Here is a 25,681-nt window from a genome sequence, read left to right on the forward strand (position 1 = left end):
GGACGCTTATAACACTGTTTTCTACCGTAGGGCACCAACACACTAAGAATATTTCACTGCAGTGGAAGCATAAATATCAAAAACTGATAATTATGTAAAGTGCGTCTTATAAATATTGTGAACAGCCGTCTGAAGATGAACTTTTCAGTTCGAAACCGATTATGGCGCTATTCACTTAAATAAATAGCAGTATTAATAGTGGCTGGTTGCTGTTTTCTTCTTTGTAAGAATCAACCTACATTAATTGTATACAGCCACGGTCTCACCATGTCAGTTTTAGACAAAATAACTAATAGTATTCTTAAAAGTATTTATCTGGCTCTATTCGAAAGCATGTTAGCGAAGCCAGCCTTTAATTAATTCCAAAGTAATTTCCAGTTGTGTCCAAAGTATTGTTTGCATAACTGTGTATGTTAATTCCATAATTTAAACAAATAATTCAGCATAAACCTTGCAGTAGAAGAAACTGTGAAATGGAATTTTTTTCGATGTATTCATTTAATTTAATGAGTTAAGATTTAATTGTAATTTTTGTAAATTTAACTTCAAACAATGTGTAGTGTTGGTACCTATTATTGTGAGGATGTATAAGGGCACAATTTTTGGTCATGAGAGAGTCAGACAAGGAACCCATATTGGTTAGAACAACAACAATGCATCCACTTAACTGTGAAATAAGTGTTGCACCAATAGGCCATGTGTTAAAACAATGACAGTGTCTGTTCCATACATACCTTATTATTCTACAAGAACAGTGAACTAAGTGGTTACACTTTTACTGCTCATACATGTTCAACAGTAAACTATTGTAGCAGTATGTGGGTGTTTGCCTCAGTCTATTAATGAGGTTATTGAAAGTTAAACAATAGAGCACTGGCCACACATAACCATGTAATATTGGGGGGGGGGGGGTTGTTAACAGTGAAAGAAAAACAACTGTGAAACGCAAATGTGCACCCGTCAGCTACATCATTTAAAATAGTCAGTGTTCTACTTCCACAGCCCACTTTTCAACCAGTGTAGCAAAGCAATACGTCGACACTGAGGACAATTAATGAGAAAATAAAGCAGGCGAACTGTCACCTCATTTTCTTTTAACTTTTTATCCATATGTTGTGTAAAATTAGCTGTATCACAAGATAGTAAATTTTTCTTTGGGGAAACCACTAGTTTCTGCCGCACATTTAGAGTGTTATTGGAGCATATTACTAGGAGGAGGAGGAAGAGGAGGAGGAGGAGGAGGAGGAGGAGGAGGAGGAGGAGGAGGAGGAGGAGGAGGGGTAGGGAAAGGGGAAGTAACATGTTCTAATGACACTGTCATACTTGTGAACATACTCATGAAGTTTCAGTTTAATGGTCTACTATCTCATTTTCCCCCTACCCTGCACTTAGTGCTCCACCCACAGCAAGCATCTACGAATTGATATAAAGCTGTGGCAAATTGTATACAGGTGAAACAGGAAGAACTGTTAGAGAACTTATTAAAGAACATAAACATCACATGTGGCTGAAACAAAGTATGAAATCGGCCATAGCGGAACATCATGAGAACAGTGGCTTTGACATCGATTTCAATAATGTACATGTACTGGCTAAGGAAACCAACATTTATAGAAGAAAGTCTGAAAAGTAATGAAAATTTGTAAGAATGCATGTAACTTCAATAGACAAGCTTGTAACTTCGTAGTTCACCACCATCAAGGAAGCTCTGGCCACGTTGCTTCTAGCCAATGGTATGGACGCACCAATAGCAGCATGAGAAATTTTAACCAATCACTCTCCTGCAGAACAAGTGTAGAAAAAAAATCCCTTTCTAACCAATGATGTTGGCCCATCAATGGCACCCACAGGAGTTTTAGCTAATAACCCCTTTCTTTGGCATTAACGTGGAAAAACTTCTCTTACTATCCAATGGCAGTCCAAGGATTTTACCCAATAATCCCACTTCTCCAGCACAAGCTCAGGAAAATTGTCCTTTATAAGAGAAGGCACACTGGTATCTGACAGTGTTCGATCTACAATGGACACCACAATATCCTGAAAAAGATCCCAGCAGAGGGGTAAAAATGTCATTCTTTGAAGAAATATGACTCAGCCTAACAACCCATACGATTTTAACTTCACTGACAATGGCCACGAAAGCTGCTGACTTAACTAAATAAAAATCTGTTATACTTATGCTTGATTTAAATAGCAAGGTCTGTTAAACTGTCCTACAACATTTCCACAGTTAGGTGATCTACAAAAAATTATCTGTTGCACACCTAAGCTTGTTGTTTCCACAGTGATGGTTTCATCATTGTGTACAATGACAAAACAGAGTGATAGTTTTCTTATTGTTCAGTGAAGGTAATGAGCATTCCTGTCATTCATCTTGTTTGACTGTAAGTCTGTTTATTGAGTAGCAAGAGCTGCAAGGCAGGTCCAGGGAGTAACTGCTGCCACAAAACCAAACAGCTAGAACTTTCATGGCGACCCTTATCCAGGATCTTAATTTCGCTTTATTTTGATATCCTGCAGCTAGGGTGGCACAGTGAGACACGTTTTGGGGTGTGAAAATCTGAAACAACCATTTTTGTCCCACTTTGTAGCTTGTGCACTAATCTGCACCTGCAGCACATGATCGTATGGTCCATGCAAACTATGTGTTATTTATGGCTTGTTTCCTGTATATGTACCTTTATTTTGGAGGGAAAATGTACACTGCATGTGAAGATTTATTACGAAAGCTGTGTGCCCGCTGACGACCTGACACTTCTGCTAGGCGCACAAAAAACATCCATGTTAAATTTCCCATGGAAATGAGCTGCCTGTGAAAACTGTAATCACTGTCTAGCTTACATACCATGAAGTAAGGAAACAAATAATTCTCTTAAAACATATTAAGGTTTTATACACGTTAAAATGTCCATTTCAGTAGCTGAGTGTTCCACTAGACAGACCCATTTGTGGTGGTCATGGGTTTGATTCCCAGTGCTTCAAAGTTTTTTCCTTGGTGGGAGAAACAGGGTGAACTAAGACTTGTGATTTATTAAGAAGCTATCTGACTGGGAGGCAGTGGCTCCAGGATCAGAACATTGACAACCACTGGGAGTGAGGTGTGCTGATCCCATGCCTCTCCATACCACATCTGATGATGATATTATGTATCATGCTGCATAACTTGATGTGACAGTGTGAGCGAGAGAGAGAGAGACAAAGATATTGTTTATTACTCTGTGGTGGTCAGCGCTCACATAATTATTCTTAGAATATAGAGCTTTTATTGTTCTTAAGAGTAATTTTTACTAGAAGAGAGCCATTCTTGTGATGTAAAAATCAACACCACTGAGAGTTTTTGATTCATATTGTAAAATATATGTGTATATGGAAGGAAATCAGTTAATATAACAATAAAATATTGTTCATTTCGAGAAGGTAATTGTTATTCTACACCCAGCGTATACTTCTGTTGTGATTTAATAATAAATACCAACTTGAGAACAGTTCCGACAGGAGCGTTCAGTTCTAGTGAAATAGTTTGATGTTTTCTTTGGAAAAGAAGTCACTTCATGGATCATTCAAATCCACAATAGTACCTGGACATTTCTCAGAACTAAAAGCAATCTGATTGCTACGCAAAATAGCCCCGAAGAATATTTCTCTGTACTTTGGTTACCACTTTCAGCTCAACATGGTATCTGCAGCATGTGGAGCAGATTTCTACAACAGCGGAAGCGTGTGATCGCAATCAGTTTCACACATCGCCCTGTGTATGCTGTATGTATTTACCCACAAGAGTGAACATACAGTTACTCACACACAGAAACAGAATACAAGGTGGTGTGGGAAACGTCCTGTAGAGCTAAACAGTAATTAGCCTAGTAGTAGTAGTAGTAGTAGTAGTAGTAGTAAACAAATATATATAAATAAAATAGAAAGAAACTTCCACATGGGAAAAATATATTAAAAACAAAGATTCCAAGACTTACCAAACGGGAAAGTGCCAGTAGACAGGCACAATAAATTAACACACACACAAACTTTCTAGCTTTCACAACCAACGGTTGCTCCTTCAGGAAAGAGGGAAGGAGAGGGAAAGACGAAAGGATGTGGGTTTTAAGGGAGAGGGTAAGGAGTCATTCCAATCCCGGGAGCAGAAAGACTTACCTTAGGGTGAAAAAAGGACAGCTGTACGCGCACGCACGCACACATCTGTGTGTGTGGGGGGGGGGGGGGGGGGGTGTGCGGGCGGGAGTGTACACCTGTCCTTTTTCCCCCCCCTAAGGTAAGTCTTTCCGCTCCCGGGATTGGAATTACTCCTTACCCTCTCCCTTAAAACCCACATCCTTTCGTCTTTCCCTCCCCTTCCCTCTTTCCTGAAAAAGCAACTGTCGGTTGCGAAAGTTAGAAAATCTGTGTGTGTGTTTTATTTATTGTGCCTGTCTACTGGCACTTTCCCGCTTGGTAAGTCTTGGAATCTTATATATACATTTTCAAGGGAATTTTTATATATGTCTACCGTTAGACAGGACACGATCCTGATACAACAGTACATGAACAAAATGAATAGTAAACCTACACTATAACTATGTTAGTAATTTAGTAATTAATGTTTCATTGTGTGTATAAATGTGTGTATATATGTCTAGTTTTATAGAGTAACTACATTATGATCCTTTGCATGTTTCATGCTAAAGGTCAGAACATTTGAATTACTAGCTTTCTTGAGTATTTATGCATTGTAATGGCCTTTCACATATTGTTTTTTTAAGTATAAATAGTATAAGTATAAATAGTGTTGCTACATTACTTTTACTAGAATTCCAGTATTTCAGTAGATATAGTAAGACAATATTTTATGTGTTATCTATGTACTGTGTTTGTGTCACATTGTAAAGTGTACATTAACAGCATTAGGACATTAACTTTTTTCACGTGTGTAAAATTTAATAGTCACTTTTGTAGGACTTATTTAGTGGAGAAACTGTAAATTGCTTATTTACATGGTGATAACTAGATCTATGTTCAAAGCAAAATAAGCAAGCACGCATCACAATGCCACAAAATGAATTAAATAGTGTGAATGCATCGTCAACTAGTGCCACAGAATTTCATACTGGCATAGTTAGCGATATGTCGACTACGGCTGAGCAACCAGCAGTAATTAATGTGCTCACGCCGTCAACACAAACAGTTACTAGTTCCGACTTTCACATGTCGAATAAAGTCCAGAGAAATATGCAGCAACCAACAAACAATAAGAATTTCATCTCTGGCACAGACGCCTGCAAAAATGAAATGACTGTACTGAAAAATGTGTCGGTACAATCCTCATTAAGCCCAGTGCAATCGTCAATTGCTGAGAATACCGATTTGTTATCCCAGCTGATGTCAAGTTTGACTGTCATAACACAAGGGATAAAAGCACTGCAAACCATGCAATCCATGTTTGCAAATGACACGAATCGTAGATTCCAGACATTGGAAACCACGCAATCTAATCTTGCAACGACACAATCCACGTTTGCAAATGACATGAATCTTAGATTCCAAGTATTGGAGAGTGTGCAATTTAATTTGGCTCAGGAGGAACCCAATAAACTAAAAGAAATAAATGATAAGATTACTGAAAAATTCCAAAGTTTGGAAACAAAGCAGAGTCACTTGATTGCCAGTCAGGCACAACTCATAGTTACACAAGAAAAACAGTATCAGGAATTAACAACCAAATACAAAGACATCTTATGTCATCGAGATACACTATATCATCAAGTTGCAAGAAGTTATTCATGTACAGAACACTATTGCGCAGGACGTGAATACAATTAAGCACGATAACGAGCATGCTGTCATTGAGCTTACTCAGAGGATAGATACTCTCAGTCTCAAAGGCGAGAAACACGTAGATAAACTTTTCAATGAACATAAGAGCGCATTCTCTAAGGACATTGAAGATTGGGCGAAAGAGCAAACCGAGACAGTGCGAAGTTATGTTGACCAAACCTTGAAAGAAACGGTTTCTAACGTGCAAGTTAACAACAAAACTGCACAAGAACAACTTAAAGCAGAAGTTAAAGAGATTAAGGAGAATATAGGAGATGAATTTTCTGCTTGGAAAGCAAAGATAGAAAATACATTAAAAGCATGCAACAGGGTCTAGTTGATACTAGAGGGGCACACGCTACTTTCAGTTTATCAAAAGTAGGCATTATTCCTGATGAAACCAGTGAAACCAAATCCAAGCAACAATATCCATGTATTGGTGCATATTCACATAATCAACCAGAAACAAATTATCAAGATTATCATTCACTGCTAAGTAGCCACCAGAATACACCTGTGACTATTAATGAAGAAAAAATGCTTAAATATCTTCAATTCCAGATATTTATTCCCGAAAGGAAGTCTATCAATTCTGTGGTATTTATAAAGCAATTTAGGGGATATTGCCACGAATGTGGACTTGTTGTTGTTGTTGTTGTTGTTGTTGTTGTTGGTGGTGGTGGTGGTCTTCAGCCCTGAGACTGGTTTGATGCAGCTCTCCATGCTACTCTATACTCTGCAAGCCTCTTCATCTCCCAGTACCCACTGCAACCTACATCCTTCTGAATCTGCTTAGTGTATTCATCTCTTGGTCTCCCTCTACGATTTTTACCCTCCAACAAGCCCTCCAATGCTAAATTTGTGATCCCTTGATGCCTGAAACATTTCCTACCAACAGATCCCTTCTTCTAGTCAAGTTGCACCACAAACTTCTCTTCTCCCCAATCCTATTCAGCACCTCCTCATTAGTTACGTGATCTATCCACCTTATCTTCAGCATTCTTCTGTAGCACCACATTTCGAAAGCTTCTATTCTCTTCTTGTCCAAACTAGTTATCGTACATGTTTCACTTCCATACATGGCTACACTCCAAACAAATACTTTCAGAAACAACTTCCTGATACATAAATCTATATTAGATGTTAACAAATTTCTCTTCTTCAGAAACGCTTTCCTTGCCGTTGCCAGTCTACATTTTATATCCTCTCTACTTCAACCATCATCAGTTATTTTACTTCCTAAATAGCAAAACTCCTTTACTACTTTAAGTGTCTCATTTCCTAATCTAATTCCCTCAGCATCACCCGATTTAATTTGTCTGCATTCCATTACCCTCGTTTTGCTTTTGTTGATGTCCTTTCAAGACACTGTCCTTCCGCTCAACTGTTCTTCCAGGTCTTTTGCTGTCTCTGACAGAATTACAATGTCATCGGCGAAGCTCAAAGTTTTTACTTCTTCTCCATGAATTTTAATACCTACTCCGAATTTTTCTTTTGTTTCCTTTACTGCTTGCTCAATATACAGACTGAATAACATAGGGGAGAGGCTATAACCCTGTCTTACTCCCTTCCCAACCACTGCTTCCCTTTCCTGCCCCTCGACTCTTATGACTGCCATCTGGTTTCTGTACAAATTGTAAATAGCCTTTCGCTCCCTGTATTTTACCCCTGCCACCTTCAGAATTTGAAAGAGTATTCCAGTCAACATTGTCAAAAGCTTTCTCTAAGCTTACAAATGCTAGAAACATAGGTTTGCCTTTTCTTAATCTTTCTTTTAAGATAAGTCGTAAGGTCAGTATTGCCTCACGTGTTCCAACATTTCTACAGAATCCAAACTGATCCTCCCCGAGGTCCGCATCTACCAGTTTTTTCCATTCGTCTGTAAAGAATTCGCGTTAGTATTTTGCAGCTATGACTTATTAAACTGATAGTTGGGTAATTTTCACATCTGTCAACACCTGCTTTCTTTGGGATTGGTATTATTATATTCTTCTTGAAGTCTGAGGGTATTTCACCTGTCTCATACATTTTGCTCACCAGATGGTAGAGTTTTGTCTGGACTGGCTCTCCCAAGGCCATCAGTAGTTCCAATGGAATGTTGTCTACTCCGGGGGCCTTGTTTCGACTCATGTCTTTCAGTGCTCTGTCAAACTCTTCACACAGTATGTTATCTCCCATTTCGTCTTCATCTACATCCTCTTCCATTTCCATAATATTGTCCTCAATTACATCGCCCTTATATAAACCTTCTATATACTCCTTCCACCTTTCTGCCTTCCCTTCTTTGCTTAGAACTGGGTTGCCATATGAGCTCTTGATATTCATACACGTGGTTCTCTTCTCTCCAAAGGTCTCTTAATTTTCCTGTAGGCAGTATCTATCTTACCCCTAGTGAGATATGCTTCTACATCCTTACATTTGTCCTCTAGCCATCCCTGCTTAGCCATTTTGCACTTCCTGTCGATCTCATTTTTGAGATGTTTGTATTCCTTTTTGCCTGCTTCATTTACTGCATTTTTATATTTTCTCCTTTCATCAATTAAATTCAATATTTCTCTGTTACCCAAGGATTTCCAGTAGCCCTCGTCTTTTTATCTACTTGATCCCCTGCTGCCTTCACGACTTAACCCCTCAGAGCTACCCATTCTTCTTCTACTGTGTTTCTTTCCCCCATTCCTGTCAATTGTTCCCTTATGCTCACCTTGAAACACTGTACAACCTCTGGTTCTTTCAGCTTATCCAGATCCCATGTCCTTAAATTCCCACCTTTTTGCAGTTTCTTCAGTTTTAATCTACAGGTCATAACCAATAGATTGTGGTCAGAGTCCACATCTGCCCCTGGAAATGTCCTACAATTTAAAACCTGATTCCTAAATCTCTGTCTTACCATTATATAATCTATCTGATACCTTTTAGTATCTCCAGGATTCTTCCATGTATACAACCTTCTTTTATGATTCTTGAACCAAGTGTTAGCTATGATTAAGTTAAGCTCTGTGCAAAATTCTACCAGGCGGCTTCCTCTCTCATTTCTTAACCCCAATCCATAATCACCTACTATGTTTCCTTCTCTCCCTTTTCCTACTGACGAATTCCAGTCACCCATTATTATTAAATTTTCGTCTCCCTTCACTACCTGAATGATTTCTTTTATCTCATCATACATTTCATCAATTTCTTCATTATCTGCAGAGCTAGTTGGCATATAAACTTTTACTACTGTAGTAGGTGTAGGCTTCGTATCTATCTTGGCCACGATAATTTGTTCACTATGCTGTTTGTAATAGCTTACCCGCATTCCTATTTTCCTATCCATTATTAAATGTACTCCTGCATTACCCTTATTTGATTTTGTATTTATAACCCTGTAGTCACCTGACCAGAAGTCTTGTTCCTGCTGCCACCGAACTTCACTAATTCCCACTACATCCAACTTTAACCTATCCATTTCCCTTTTTAAATTTTCTAACCTACCTGCCCGATTAAGGGATCTGACATTCCACGCTCCGATCCGTAGAACGCCAGTTTTCTTTCTCCTGATAACGACGTCCTCCTGAGTAGTCCCCGCCTGGAGATCCGAATGGGGGACTATTTTACCTCCGGAATATTTTATCCAAGAGGACGCCATCATCATTTAATCATACAGTAAAGCTGCCTGTCCTCGGGAAAAATTACGGTTGTAGTTTCCCCTTGCTTTCAGCCATTCGCAGTACCAGCACAGCAAGGCCGTTTTGGTTAAAGTTGCAAGACCAGATCAGTCAATCATCCAGACTGTAGCCCCTGCAACTACTCAAAAGGCTGCTGCCCCTCTTCAGGAATCACATGTTTGTCTGGCCTCTCAACAGATACCCCTCTGTTGTGGTTGCACCTACGGTACGGCCATCTGTATCACTGAGGCACGCAAGCCTCCCCACCAACAGCAAGGTCCACGGTTCATGGGGGGAAGGTATCTGGATGAAAATGCATTTGAATCATGTGGATACAGGATCTTCGAAGGAAAACCAGCCATTAAAAATTCCAATAATACAACTATATTAGGGACTGCATTTATGATCAAACAGCAACTTACGGAATCATTAACTAATTTTAGCTCCCCACCAGAACAAATTTCATTTCTGACGTTCAAGTCAGGCAATAAATGTTACACTATTATAAATGCACATGCACCTATTAACCAAAATAACAGAACAAACGTTGACAAAGTGGAAGATTTTTGGCAAATGCTAGAACACGAAACATCCATATTACCAAAAGGAAATATAAAAATTTTAGTGGGAGACTTTAATGCGCAAGTTGGCAAAGAAATAAAATTTAAATCAGTAGTTGGAGATTATCCAGCACATGCAAGAACCAACAGAAATGGGGAAAGACTAATAGATTTTTGTAGGCAGTTTAATCTGAAATTAATGTCGACATGTTTCAGGAAACTTGCAATAAAGAAAAAATGTGGGTATCACCTAATCCAAATCAAGGTGAATATCAGTTGGACCATGTGGCAATAACGACTCGCAATTACAAGGAAATCTTGGATGTCAGAGTGAGGAAGGGCCTAAACATAGACTCAGATCAGTATCTGACAGAAATAAAGACCATGTTCCAACCAAACAAACCTAAACCAAAACCAAGAAGATTTCCAAGAGTAAACACTAAATTTCTCCTGCAAAATCAGGACAAATTCTGTCATATACTAAACACAAGAAAAATGGATAATTGGGAAGAAATTAAAGAAACAATGCTAGAGTCAGTTAAAGAAATGGGACAGCCATGAAGAATACCAAAACACAGATGGTGGAATGAGCTGTGTGATGAAACAATTGACAATCGACTAAACGCATGGAATAAATGGAACAGTAATAAGAAACACGAATACTGGGAAGAGTTTAAAGAAGAAAGGAAAAAGACAGCAAAAATCGTCAGATCATTGAAAAGAAAATACGACAAAGTTAGATTAGAAGAAATGGATTCCGATTTCAAAAGGAACAACACTAGAGACTTCTATAAGACTTTCAGAGAAGTTTTAACAGGATTCCAGTCACCAAGTTTACATTTTAAAGAAACTCTATTAAATTGTGGGGAGCCTAATAACAGGTTACAATTTCAAAAACCACAACATGAAAATCCACCGTTGGAACCACCTACAGTAGAAGAAATAGAAAAGATTATCAAAGCATTGAAGAATAACAAAGCACCAGGTGAGGATGGGATAGTGGCAGAAATGTGGAAACTAGGGGGCTTATCCGCATGTCAGAAAATTCACAAAGTAATTAAAGACATTTGGACAAAAGGAATCATACCCAGTGACTGGAAACAAGCATTGATCCACCCTCTCCATAAAAAAGGAGATAAAACAGACACCAACAACTACAGGGGCATATCCTTATTACCAGTGACATACAAAATACTTTCTAAAGCACTTTTAAATAGAATAGACGAACAAGCAGTACCAAATATAGGAGATTATCAAGTAGGATTTAGAAAAGGTAGATCATGTGCAGAACAGATTCTTAATATAAAAATGTGAAACAATTACTAACAAAGAGATAGAGGGGCTGGCCAGTACTTACCTCAGCTCAGTACAGCCGATAGAAACACAAAAAACAACCGAAAATTTAAGCTCCTAGCTTTCGGAATAAATGTTCCTTCATCAGGGAGGAGAGAGGGGAAAGAAAGGGAAGAAGGGAAAGTGGATTTAGTTACTCACAACCCAGGTTATGAAGCAACAGGGAAAGGAAAACAGGGAAGGTAGCAAGGATGGAGGCATGGTTGTCAGAGGGAAGCCAAAGATATTCTACTGCAGGTACTGTGCCAGCTTCAAACCAAAGAGGATGCATACAGAAGTAAAGAGGTGTATAGTATAAAGATGTAGGATGGAAAGATGCATGAATGGCTAAAGAGGAAAGGGAAAGAGGAGAAGACTGAAAAGTAAATGGGAGTGAGGTTGTTTAACGTAGGTTTAGTCCAGGGAGATGGCGGGATGAAAGGATGTGCTGGAGTGCAAGTTCCCATCTCCGCAGTTCAGAGGGACTGGTGTTGGGTGGGAGAATCCAAATGGCACATACAGTGTAGCAGGTTCCTAGGTCCCTAGAATTATGCTGGAGGGCATGCTCCGCTACTGGGTATTGGACATCTCCTAGGCGGACAGTTCGTCTGTGTCCGTTCATGCGCTCAGCCAGTTTAGTTGTTGTCATACCGATGTAAAAGGCTGTGCAGTGCAGGCATGTCAGCTGATAAATGACATGTGTAGTCTCACACCTGGCCCTGCCTTGAATTGTGTATGTTTTCCTAGTAGCGGGGCTGGAGTAGGTGGTTGTGGGGGGATGCATGGGGCAGGTTTTGCAGTGGGGTCGGTTACAGGGGTAGGAACTGCTGGGTAGAGAAGGTAGTCTGGCAATATTGCAGGGTTTAACAAGGATGTTACGGAGGTTAGGGGGACGACGAAAGGCAACTCTGGGTGGTGTGGGGAGAATTTTGTCAAGGGATGATCTCATTTCAGGGGTTGACTTGAGAAAGTCATATCCCTGGTGGAGTAATTTATTGATGTATTCGAGGCCAGGATAATATTGGGTGACAAGGGGGATGCTTCTGTGTGGTCTGAGGGTAGGAATATTGTTGTTGGACGGGGAGGAATGTATTGCTCGGGAGATCTGTTTGTGGACAAGGTCTGCAGGATAGTTGCGGGAGAGGAAAGCACTGGTCAGGTTATTGGTGTAATTGTTGAGGGATTCGTCACTGGAGCAGATACGTTTGCCACGAATACCTAGGCTGTAGGGAAGGGAGCGTTTGATGTGGAATGGATGGCAGCTATCAAAGTGAAGGTACTGTTGTTTGTTGGTGGGTTTGATATGGACAGAGGTGTGGATGTGAGCTTCAACAAGATGAAGGTCAACATCCAGGAAGGTGGCTTTGGTTTTGGAGAAGGACCAGGTGAAATTCAGATTCGAAAAGGAGTTGAGGCTATGGAGGAAATTAAAAAGTGTTTCTTCACAATGAGTCCAGACCACAAAGATGTCATCTATAAACCTATACCAGGCCAGGGGAAGCAGCTGTTGGGTCTTCAGGAAAGCCTCCTCCATGCGGCCCATGAAGAGGTTGGCATAGGATGGAGCCATCCTGGTTCCCATGGCAGTTCCCCTGATTTGTTTGTAGGTCTGGCCTTCAAAAGTGAAGTAATTATGGGTGAGGATGAAGTTGGTAAGTGTGATAAGGAACGAGGTTTTTGGAAGATCTTCGGGTGGGCGTTGGGAGAGGTAGTGCTCAAGGGCAGAGAGACCATGGGTGTGTGGGATGTTTGTGTAAAGGGATGTAGCATCTATGGTGACAAGAAAGGTTTCAGGTGGGAGAGGAGTGGGAATGGATTTGAGGCGTTCTAGGAAGTGGTTTGTGTCCTTGATGTAGGATGGGAGTCTGCAGGTGATAGGTTGGAGGTGTTGGTCTACCAGAGCGGAGATACGTTCTGTTGGGGCTTTGAAGCCTGCTACAATGGGACGGCCAGGATGGTTCTCTTTGTGGATTTTGGGTAATAGGTAGAAGGTAGGGGTACGTGGCTCAGGTGGAGTGAGTAAGTCTATGGAAGCCATTGTGAGGCCTTGTGAGGGACCTTGGATTTTTAGGATTTTCTGCAGCTCAGTCTGAACGGAGGGAATGGGATCCTGGGTAACAGCTTTGTAGGTTGAGGTGTCGGAGAGTTGACGCAGTCCTTCTGCCACATACTCCACACGGTCAAGTACCACAGTTGTGGAGCCTTTATCCGCCGGAAGGATTACAATAGAGCGGTCTGTTTTCAGCTGCTTAATGGCACGGGATTCAGCTGGGGTGATGTTGGGGGTTGTCGGAATGTTCTTCAAGAAGGACTGGGAGGCAACACTGGATGTGAGGAATTCCTGAAACGTCTGCAAGGGATGGTTTTGGGGGAGGGGAGGAGGATCCCTTTGAGAAGGCGGTCGGAACTGTTCTAAACAAGGTTCAACACTGGGTCTAGTATTTGGGGGCTGTGTTTGGGTGGTGAAGTGATATTTCCAGTTGAGGTTCCGGGTGAAAGAGAGGAGATCTTTAACCAGGGCAGTGTGGTTGAATTTAGGTGTGGGGCTAAAGGTTAAGCCTTTTGATAGAACAGATGTCTCTTGCGGAGAGAGGGATCTGGATGAGAGGTTTAGAACTGAATTGGAGTTGGTGATATGTGGCATTTGACTGTGGTTATAGTTGAGATTTGGTCTGTGTGGGGTATGTGCTGGGATGGGGAGATTGAGTAGGGTGGCTAGGCTAGGTTTGTTGGCTATGAGGGGGGTTTGTTGACGGTTCTGTTGTGGTTGGTGTTTGTGAGGGATAGGGAGAGGGACCCCACTTCTTAGGTGTTGCACTAGCACTGTGGATAGTTTTTTCAGGTGGTGTGTGGCATGGGACTCAAGTTTGCGGCTGGCTTCTAGGATGATGTTCCTGAGTGTGTTCTCCAAGCAAGGGTTTGAGAGGTGGAGGACTTTGAAGAGAGAAAAACAATTTTGAGAGAGAGAGCTATACAAAATAAAAATACAGTAGTTACTTTCGTAGACTTCAAGAAGGCCTACAACTCAGTTGACAGACAAACACTATTCCAGATACTTTATGAATCAGGGATAGATGAAAACACCAGAAGACTTGTTGAACAAACGCTCACAGATACAACATCAAGAATTAACTTTCAAGGCGAAATTTCCGAACCATTCAAAATCAAAACAGGAGTTTGACAAGGAGATGGACTGTCCCCAATTCTCTTTAACTTGGTTTTTGATAAAATAGTAAAAACATGGGAAAACACATTAAAAAACAGAGGCACAAAGGGTATAAGCATGGGCCAAGGAAAGAACCAATTTGAAGTGAAATGTTTAGCCTTTACAGATGATATGGCATTGATAACTGAAAACCGAACAGACGCAACAGTTTTGCTTGATCTGTTACAGGAGATTGCTGAAAAGACTGGGCTAAAGAAATCTTATGAAAAAACCAAGTATTTGGAACATAAACATAATACAGAAAAGTTTATGAAAACAAAGTATGGACAAATTAAAAGAGTTAATAGATTCAAATACCTAGAGGATTGGATCCAAGCCAATGGACTGGATAACACAACGAATAAAGAAAGAATAAAAAAGTTAGAATTTGCATATAAATTAACACAAAACTACTACAATAAGAAATCAATATCCATACAAGCAAAGATTAAACATTATAATTCAGTTATTAGGACATAAGCAACATATGGATCAGAGTGCCTAACATTGAATAAGAATGGCGAATTAAGAGCACTAGAAAAAGAGAGAAAAATATTAAGAAAAATTCTAGGTCCTGAGAAAAACAAGGAAAATAGGTGGATTAAAAGGAGAAATGAAGACCTATACAAAAATACAGAAAAGATCACAGATACAATGAGGAAGAGACGGCTAAAATTTTACGGACATTTAAAAAGAATGGAAGAAACACGGAATACAAAGAAAAATTTTAATTATGTTAGTAAGCTGAAAAAAAACTGTAGGTTGGATAGGAGCAGTAAAGAAAGACGCCAACAAAATAGGTGTTACAGGAGAAATAATACGTGAGGAATAACTTTAGGCTACTTATAGAAAACACAAACTATGAAGATGATGTGCCAAAATCTCGACCCAAGAGAGTGAGGACACATTAGCAGAGACGAGCAGTTGGCGAGAAAATGAAGAAGTACTGGGAAGAATGGAAGAAAAAGAAACATCATACATCTTAAGTTGTATGCGGTCCATAGCTGGCCAAATTCATAAATTAAATTTAAAAAAAAGAGGGAAACTTTGGCAAAACCTGGAAACTATGATCTGAAGAGACTGTACAAAGTTGAGGACGACGTCTTATTTTTCAAAGGACGCCTTGATTCAGATAATTGGAAGGTGTGTATTCCTGAGAAGAATGAGAATGACTTAATTTTGTACCTGTACATTACTTGGGGACATTTTGGAGTATTAAAGTGGGCTCAGAAGATTCAAGCATACTGCTCCTTCCAAAATATTCACAGGAAAGTACACAGACAATTAAGGATATGAAAATTTGTAAGCTAGCCAAACCAGGAAATTTTTGTGTGAAAGATTTCCTACACCCTATTATACCCACTAAACCACTGTCAATCATTTCGGTCAACGTCTGTGGTCCTCTACCATCATCAAGGGGAGGATGCAAATATATTGTAGCTTTTCTTGATATATTCAATAAGTATGTCAAACTTTATCCATTAAAATCAGCTACTGGTGTATCCATAGCCAAGAAGCTGGTCGAGGATTATATAGTCAAGGTAGGCAAACCAGAGGCTATTCTTTCTGACAATGGGTCAATGTTCACTGGATTTCGTTGGAGGCAAACATTAACCAGTTGTGGTATAAAACAAATTCTAACATCAGTGTACCACCCTTCAGCAAATCCTGTGGAACACATTTTTTGTGAATTAAACCGGTTCATGAGAACATATTGCCACAACCAGTAACCCAAATGGATCGATTATCTGGACGATTTTCAGGAAACTGTAAACAATATGCCACATACTACGACAGAATACACCCATACGAACTGATGTTTGGAAAACAGGAACAGAATGACTGGATTCGACCAATTCCTAAAGTAGCTATTAACAAAATGGACCTACAAAATAAAGTACAACAATCCTTACTCAATATAATGGACAAGGAAAGGAAAAGGAAAATATATTTAGAAAATCGACTTGGAAAAATAAAAACATATGAAGTGAAAGACCAAGTTTTAGTAAAAACTCATCCTAAGGCTTCACTTATACAGAGGAAGAACACAAAATGGCAATTATTGTATCAAGGACCATTTGTGATTACCAAAATACCCCATCCAGGAACTTATGTTTTGAAGGATGTGAAGAATGGAAAGGTGAAAGGAATGTATCTCATCACTTGTTAAAGGAATTTCATAATAACTGAAGATTCTGAGGATAGAAAATACTATTCTTATCAAATAATATTGATTAGACAATTTTCATTAAACCTATGAATCAGAATCATACTTAGGATAATTTCTTTCTTTTTGCAATTTAGTAGTTAGTTTTTCTTTTCAAGCATAATGTACGAGAGATACGCAGACATTATGTATTTGTTTTCCACTGTAAAGATAAGTTTTCTTTTCAGTATGCAGAGAATTTAGCTATAGTATGAATGATTTCTTTTAATTTTTTTTTATTTGGTTGATAGTAACTTCAATCAGGTTTCACAATGCATAATGACCATGGGTTAGTGACTCAAATGAATCTGGTCTATGGCAAGATTTCTTTTCCTTATGTCAATCTGACAATGTCAGTGTATGTTTGCATTTTTTTTTACTCGCTGAACTGAAGTCATGCTGTTTGGAAGGGGCAACCCGTTCTCAGTTTTTTAATAATAATAATAATAATAATAATAATAATAATAATAATAATAATAATATAAAAAAAGAGCGCCTATTACTTTGTTTCAATCTATACCTGTGTATTTAAATTATGTTGTGTTAATTGTTGCTTGCGAAGTTACCCACTAAGTGAATGCCGATCAGTTACAAGCACATCAATAAGTGTTACAGTCCATCTGAAAGATGACGAGCACAAGTTGAGACAGCATCACCAGTTGGATTTGTGTATAGTGCATTCTACGGTTGTTGATAGAAATGAAGAACACCTTACGACTTCCGAATATTTCAAATTCAGGACAGAGAATTAGAAAGAACTTTAGATTAGATTCTATTTCAGCTCAGCATAAATCAAGCACATTTTCCACAGAACTTACACTGACTTATTTTCATTTTAACCATACGCAGAAAACCATAATACCCACGAGGATACAGTGAAGTGGGAATAAAATTCAATCAGTTGCCCAGAGATGACAGAAAGAAGGGAATCATAGATGGACGTAAACCAAGGCGTCGACAGTTCACCTCGAAACAGAAGATTAATAGTGTTGTCTTTTTTTGTGAACAGTGTTTAAATTCATTAAATAAAATCCATATTGTAAATATTTTTTTCCATTGTAAGTCAATTAATTTTCTTTGCAAATGAGAAATACGAGATTGGTAAATCTACCCCGAGGTTTTCCTTTGTTTTCCTTTGTGGGGCATGGCCGAATGGCTAGATTACCCGTTTGAGACATCCCAAGGCAGGTGACAGAAGCTTTGAGTGATGATGAAAAAGGTTTCTGATCACATCTCATGCCATCCTCGACAAATGAATAAAAAGCAAGCAAATAAGCTATGCATATAAGCTGCATCAGTAATTTTCAAGCAGCACAGGCTTTGTCAGCAGTATATGCACCCAAATCTATAATTTCCATTTTGATAGTCATTCACTAATACCAAAATATCATAAGAAATATAGTGGACATTAATACTCTAGTGGACATTAATACAGCGTCATAAACGATCACCGATGTAGTGTTGTGTGAACGCTCGTGTTTGTTTTTGCCCAAAAACATTTGTCCACAAGAGGGACATATATGATGTATCATGCCGCGTAACTTGCTGTGACAGTGCAAGCGAGAGAGAGAGACAAAGATATTGTTTATTACTTTGTGGCGGTCAGCGCTCACATAATTATTCTTAGGATATAGCACTTTTGTTCTTCTTAAGAGTAATTTTTACTAGAAGAGAGCCATTCTTGTGATGTAAAAATCAACGCCATTGAGAGTTTTTGATTCATATTGTAAAATATATGTGTATATGGAAGGAAATCAGTTAATAGAACAATAAAATATTGTTCATTTTGAGAAGGTAATTGTTATTCTACACCCACGTATACTTCTGTTGTGATTTAATAATAAATACCAACTTGAAAACAGTTCCGACGGGAGCGTTCAGTTCTAGTGAAATAGTTCGATGTTTTCTTCAGAAAAGAAGTCACTTCATGGATCATTCAAATCCACAATAGTACCTGGACATTTCTCAGAACTGAAAGCAATCTGATTGCTACGCAAAATAGCCCGAAGAATATTTCTCTGTACTTTGGTTACCACTTTCAGCTCAACACGGTATCTGCAGCATGTGGAACAGATTTCTACAACAGCAGCATGTAATCGCAATCAGTTTCACACATCGCCCTGTGTACGCTGTATGTATTTACACACAACAGTGAACATACAGTTACTCACACACATAGAAACACAATACAAGGTGGTGTGGGAAAGGTCCTGTAGAGCTAAACAGTAATTAGCCTAGCAGTAAGAGTAGTAAACAAAAAAAAAAAAATTCCCCCAAGGGAACCTAAAACATCCACATTAAATTTCCCACAGAAATGAGCTGCCCGTGAAAACTGTAATCACTGTCTAGCTTACATACCATGAAGTAAGGAAACAAATAATTCTCTTAAAACATATTAAGGTTTTATACATGTTAAAATGTCCATTTCAGTAGCTGAGTGCACCACTCAACACACTCATTTGTGGGGGACATGGGTTTGATTCCCAGTGCTGCAAAGTATTTTTCCTTGGTGGGAGAAACAGGGTGAATTGTGATTTATTATGAAGCTATCTGACGGAGGCAGTGGCTCCAGGATCAGAACACTGACAACCACTGTGAGTGAGGTGTGCTGATCCCAAGCCTCTCCGTACCACATCTGATGATGACTGACCGAGGATGACACAGTGATAAATCAATTATTGCGTGATCTTCAGGGTCTGATTGTGGGGTTTCCTTTCTACAAGCTGAAATAACTGTTCCGGAATTTTTTTTTTTGCATGAGAATTATGTTGATGGGCAACGTCTCCACAATAAACTGAATCAGTTAACAATTCAGATAGATCAATTGTTCCACATATACTTGTATTACAGTAACATTAAGAGACTTGATACTTGAAACTCATTTTTAATCTGAAAATAATATTCCAAGTAATAAAAATTAAACGTTCTGTGTAATCTGAGACCTACACACATTAAAAGCAATTCCATAACAGATAAAGTAAATATACAGACTGCAGTATAGTCAGGTTAGTCTATAAAATAAATTTAAGCTAAATCCCCACTGCACAAGAGGAACATTTCATTCAACATTTTATGTTTTTTTGTTTAACATGTCAAAAAGTTATTAAATTAAGAACTAATAATGCTTGTGTTCAGAAACATAAAGAGAGATGCTTTTTATTTTATGGGAAATGCAACTCACCAATCTTGTTTATCTTCCGGGTGCATTGAAATCTGACATGGTATTTCATTAATATTGGTAGGATTTTCTATCTTTTCTACCCATTGAAGCGTGCCCTGCCAACAGGTCTGGTATTCAGGCACTTGCTGCTGTTGCTGTGATTGCTGTTGCTGCACAGGAACCATCTCCTGTTAACAAACAAGTTGCCAATATGATCACTTTGAATTACTCTTAGTTGAACAAAACTTTTACCATGGAGCAAAATATACCACATTTATTTATTGCTTATTTAGCCTGACCAGAGTAGAGCTTTAAAGGCCCTCTCTTACATATGATCAGGAACGACACAGAAAAAACATATTACAAAAACATTCATGGGTACAATGATAAAGATCATAATAATAAAAATAATATAATGAAAATAATAGTTGACATTACTAATAATACTAAAAGGTATTCAGAATGGTATAGATAAGTTTAGCACATCTGAATAAATGTTTAATATTACAGAAGCAGAAAAGGCAAAGGAATAAGAGCAGGCTGAAATGATCGCAACAATGGATGTTAGGAAATAACAGAATTTAAATAAAGAACTGTCAATATTTGGGAGAGAAAAGTTGAGACGGGGGAGGGGGGAGGGGAGGGATTGAAGAGAGTGAGCTGCAGAGAGATAGAGATGGCTATTGGCAGAAGGTGGGCCATTAAGTGTCTTTTGAAGTTTGAGAGCAATTTAATTTCGCTGATTCTTTGATGAAGACTGTACCAAACTCAGGTCCCTGATACAGAAAATGATTTAGACAAAATCATTTAATTGTATAGATAAAAAATCTATCACCTAGCAGTGCCAGAACACACATATGAAAGACTGTTGTAACTGGCAAGCTTTCGGAGCCAGTGGCTCCTCCTTCAGGCAGAAGGGATGAAGCAGAAGGCAGAAGGATGAAGGAAAAGAAATTGAGAGGTCTAGGAAGAGAGGCAGATTTCAGGAAAGTCACCCAGACTTACCATATGGGATAAGAAGGAAAAACTCATTGTTGGGGACTGCATCAGATGAGATTTGAAAACCTGGCATCTTAAAGGTGGAAGATAGAGAAATATGCAAGGCAGAGACTACTACTAAAGCATTGGGCACGAGTTAATAAGAGTGAAAAGTTAAGTGCATTGTAAGTAACAGAGGTGGGAGGGGAGGCAATGAAAAATAGATGGGAATGAAAATGAAATATGTAGAAAACTAAAACGGAGTGAAGCAAAGAGTAGTTACAGTGTAGAAATGCCGAGATGGAAGAAATTAATGTAACTTAAGGCCAGGTGGGTGGCGAGAACCAAGGACATGTTGTAGTGCTAGTCCCCACCTGCTGAGTTCTGAGAAAATGCTTCAGAGAAGACAGAGCAGACAGTCTGATAGTCTCTGCACTTATCAGCACATAGGGAGGAGTATGTGATTGAAATAGTGTATGTCATAAATGTATTGCACACAAGCATTCATTGCCAGTTCTAGCTTGCGTGAGCTTTTATTCAAAAGTCCATGGGGAATAGCATCACATAGTCAAGTACAGGGAGTATTGGTGACTCTACAAGCTTCTTTTTAAGCTTGAAAGGAAATACTTCTTTATATTTCTGTGGTAAATGAAGTGACTTTGACACCTTCTTAAAATCTGCTGTTGCATTTTCAGTCCAGTGTAAGAGATGATCCAGAATTAGCCCCAATTTCTCTGCAAAAGAGCAAAAGGTTACTTCTTCGCTGTTTAGGGTTAAGGATGGCAGAGATTCTCTGAACTGCAGGGTAAAAGTCTTTTGTGAGTGGCTGAGAAATTATGTTTCAAATCTATGCTCTGTGCCCACTTACATAAGACAGGTAAATCAGCAGTTACATGCTCATTGAACTGCGCCGAGATATAACTGAAGGTCAACAGCAAGTAGGTGATATTTTCAGCAGGAGAAAATAGTTGAAACATCATAAACACACAATGAGGAAAGTACACTCATGTTCAGAAAAAAAAAACAGAACACATTGAAAGATTACAGGTAGGATGTTTGTATTCACAGGAGATGTATATTAGTACGTTCTGCAGAAATGATTAGCATTTGAACCATGTCAGCCCACAGTTTCAAGGTCAACATTAATACCACGGCACACCACTACCTAAAGGTAAATTCTACCTGTGGCACTATAAACCGAAAGTAACGGATCAGTGCGAGTTGAGCAGACACGCAGGACACCTCGCAGACGTATGCGTGAACCGTACCATCAAAACATTGAGTTTGAAAGAAGGCGCATTATTGGCATGAGAGGATGTGATTCACCCGTCTGGGAAACTGCTGCTTATATGTGAAAAAGTGTTTTGGGAGTGCAACAATTGTGCATGGAGTGCTGTAGAACACAGCAATATTGGTCAGGTCACACCACCCAGACTACCTCCCAAGAAAATCAACACCTATTCTGAAAGACATTGCAGGACAGATTTGCGTCCTGCTTGGCTCTGGCACAAATTTGGAACAGTGTAAAAGACACGTCAAGTGGAAATTTTATACAGTGACCACAGCCTCTCAGCCCGGAAGTTTCAACTGAAGAGTGTAACAAATTGTACACTATCAGTGGTGACAGACCGTTGTCATTTATTAGGGCATGGGTTACGTGTGCATCGCCCACTTCTCCGCCTACCTTTGATGAATGTGCAGAAACATTATACATGGTAATGGTGAATGAAACAATGTCACTGGGGACAGAAATAGCATCCGACAGTGTTTTTGGATGAACCAGGGACCTGTTTCTTTGAAAATAATGGCTGCATTTTGGTTCACTGCAGACACGAAGAGCGCCATTACAGCGACTGCATTTGCGCAAACATACAATGCCAACTCAAGGCCTTATGATGTGGCGTGCCATTCAGTACAACCAAAGATCACAGTTGGTTTGTGTCCAGGGCACAGTGACCAGTGTGTCCTACATGAAAGACATCCTGTGAACCATAGCCATACACTTTCTGCACAGCAACCCAGACCTCATTTTTCAGCGAGACAATGCTTGGCCACATGTTGCTGTATGAACACATGCCTTCTTGGTGTCACAGGATATCAGACTTTTGCCCTGGACCACCAGATTAGCAAACTTGTTGCCAATCAGAAATTTGTGGGATATGTGAAATTACTGGTGCACCACAGATGAACTTTGGAAACAAGTGAATACAGCATGGATGGCTATACCATGTTGATGCCATCATACATGGAACAAGTTATCAGGACCCACAGTGGACTAAGGCAACAGGGCACATGCTGAACCAAGGTGACTGAAATGCTGATAATTTCTGCAGAACATACTAATGTACGTGTCCTTAAAAAAAAATAAAACATGAGTATAGTTGGCTGGCTCCTTCTGGGACCTCAAACTACATACCTCCACTGTCACCTTTTAATTCCAATCATTTCACACTGTTAGAATGTAAGGTATGAATGGAAGCAATGTACAGCATCTTTGATTTGTGAGTTTAGCAAGTAGAATGTCTAGATGAACAATGTCCAAAGCTTTGCTGAAATCCAAGAAGCACATAATAGTCACCTGTTGTTTGTCCATAGCTTGTTTCAGCTGGTCAGTCACTTTTGTAAGACTGTTGTTGTGCTGAAATTTTGCAGAAACCCGGCTGGTATTCATATAAAATATTATTTGATGCTAAATAAGCTGCTCATGGACTAATATGGCCTGTAATTGGAAAGCAGTTTGACAGATTCCTTCTTAGGTATTGGTTTTATGAGTCCCTGCTGCTGGGATGTTGAGAAGATGCTAGAGGTCAGAGAACGGTGAAAAACATCCATTATTTTGGGCAATAGAGGACTGATGAGGAAATTTATCATTTGCACTGTTATCATGTCCTGCAGCTGCTGAATGAATACATACAATGGCATTCCGAGCCATATTAAGGCTTATCAGGTGCAAAAAAATTTCATTTGGTCAAACTAACAGTACCTCCAAGAAGTCGATAGTTTGCACCCTTTTGTGTTTACCAAGTAAAGATGTCAGCACGGTGAAACACACATTTAGATTCTCAACAGGATATAGTAGTTCAGCTGCAGATTTAGTTTTGTCTATTCCTTGCCCTCACAGATTTTTTCCATAGCATGGTGGATGTGTGAAGGTCCTCAGTTAGTGAGAGGACATATCTGAGTTTTGCATTTCTCACAGGTTGACCAACATGGTTGCATAGTAGTTTGTGGGTCAGGTGGCTATCAGGGGTCTGGTAGTGTTTGTATGTCCTGCGTGCTGAGTCTTTGACATTCACAAATTGTCTGAGGTGGTCTTAAGCCACGGTGCACGTTTTCTCCTTGCTCTTACTGTTTTTTGAGGAGTGTGTTTATCATACAAGTTATTACAGCTCTGTAACACTCAGGTATACTGTACAATTCACGGTGTCCTGATTATACGTTTGAATACTTTATCACATAGGTTCGATGCAAAACCAGCTGTGACATGACAGACAGAGGCAGCAAGTGAAGTGACAGCTGTCGTAACACCAGCCAAGAAGTAAGTCACGCTGGAGAATGTGAATAGTTAATGTCCACCTCACAGACTCCACAACAGGATATAAGATGGAGTGTTGCGTAACCAAAGGCACGAGTTGGAATCTGACATTTGTGTATCAAACTGGACAGTCTGGGAAGAACAGGTGGAGTTCTGTATACATGATCTACACTAAAACCCTTTAACAACTTTCGAGTGTTAGTGGATGAGCTTGTGAAAAGGATGGCAATTGTATCCAACAAGAATCAAGTTATATATGATCCATTAATGGTACCAACATTATGTGCTCACATTCTTATTTGTACAGAAACAAGACACTTCACTACAGTCGTCTGTATGAAGAAGACTGGTTGAGTTATGGCAAATAAACTATGACAGTTTGACTACTATTACTACATAGATACAGAAACAAACTACATCAAACAGTACTGTCAGCAGCTACGTCTGGCCCAAATATATAGCATTTCATAGCTACAGCAGAGATGAAAAGCTAGTGACATGTAAAAAAATCTGCTCGACTGTCATAATTTAGAGAGTGCACACATTACCACTGTAACAATATGAGTCAAGATAGATTTAACGGAACTTGAATAGTGTATTTGCCTCTATTGGTTACGGTAGAGAGATCGATCTTTCGGTCCTGTCTGTATATTTATATATAATATTGCATGAATAAAGGCTGGGCGTGTGTAAAGCTATCGCGCACGCCACGCGTTTTGTTACGTTTTGGTCGGTCACAATAATAATAATAACATGCTTTTGAATACAATTAAAATATAATGGCGATACCTGTTTAGTGTTATTGGAAATAATATTTAGTACATTAATGAGTAAGGTAGCCGATCCTATAAGAAGGGGTAAAATTAGCCATATTGAAGTGAATTGCTTTATATCGACGAAGCCAATGATACGGCGTCGTTTTTTCGTTTACTCTTAGAAATAAACAAGTAAAGAAGTGTTAAATGTGAGTTGTGAAAAAATATAGGGACGAGTTTTAAATAACTACAGTATACAAACAGAGTAACAAAAGGACATTTAGTTAAACGAAATCACGGATAGCGAAGTGTGATCATTAAATTGAGTACACCTACAGGGTGGTCAATTCCGAGATAAATCTATACACATCTCACGAGGAACGCGGTATTGAGACCATTATTTTTTTTAAATTATATCGCACAGAGCTGGCTCCAATTTATGAAAAGGAGAAAAAAGGTAACTTTTATCAAACTCTTAATAATAGCGGACCAGAGAGA

General features: G+C 39.1%; 1 protein-coding gene across 1 annotated transcript in view; it reads right to left on the reverse strand.

Annotated features, from left to right (window-relative positions):
• The window catches only part of LOC126281597 (protein PTOV1 homolog), a 227,361-nt gene that overhangs the window by 192,342 nt on the left and 9,338 nt on the right, over nt 1-25,681 (reverse strand). The window contains exon 2 of the mRNA XM_049980694.1: nt 19,937-20,103. Within this exon, the coding sequence (XP_049836651.1) occupies nt 19,937-20,100 (164 nt within the window). The 5' untranslated portion in view covers nt 20,101-20,103. The remainder of the gene's footprint in view (nt 1-19,936; nt 20,104-25,681) is intronic.

Source organism: Schistocerca gregaria, chromosome 7 (assembly GCF_023897955.1).
Source record: "Schistocerca gregaria isolate iqSchGreg1 chromosome 7, iqSchGreg1.2, whole genome shotgun sequence".
Classification (NCBI taxonomy): domain Eukaryota; kingdom Metazoa; phylum Arthropoda; class Insecta; order Orthoptera; family Acrididae; genus Schistocerca; species Schistocerca gregaria.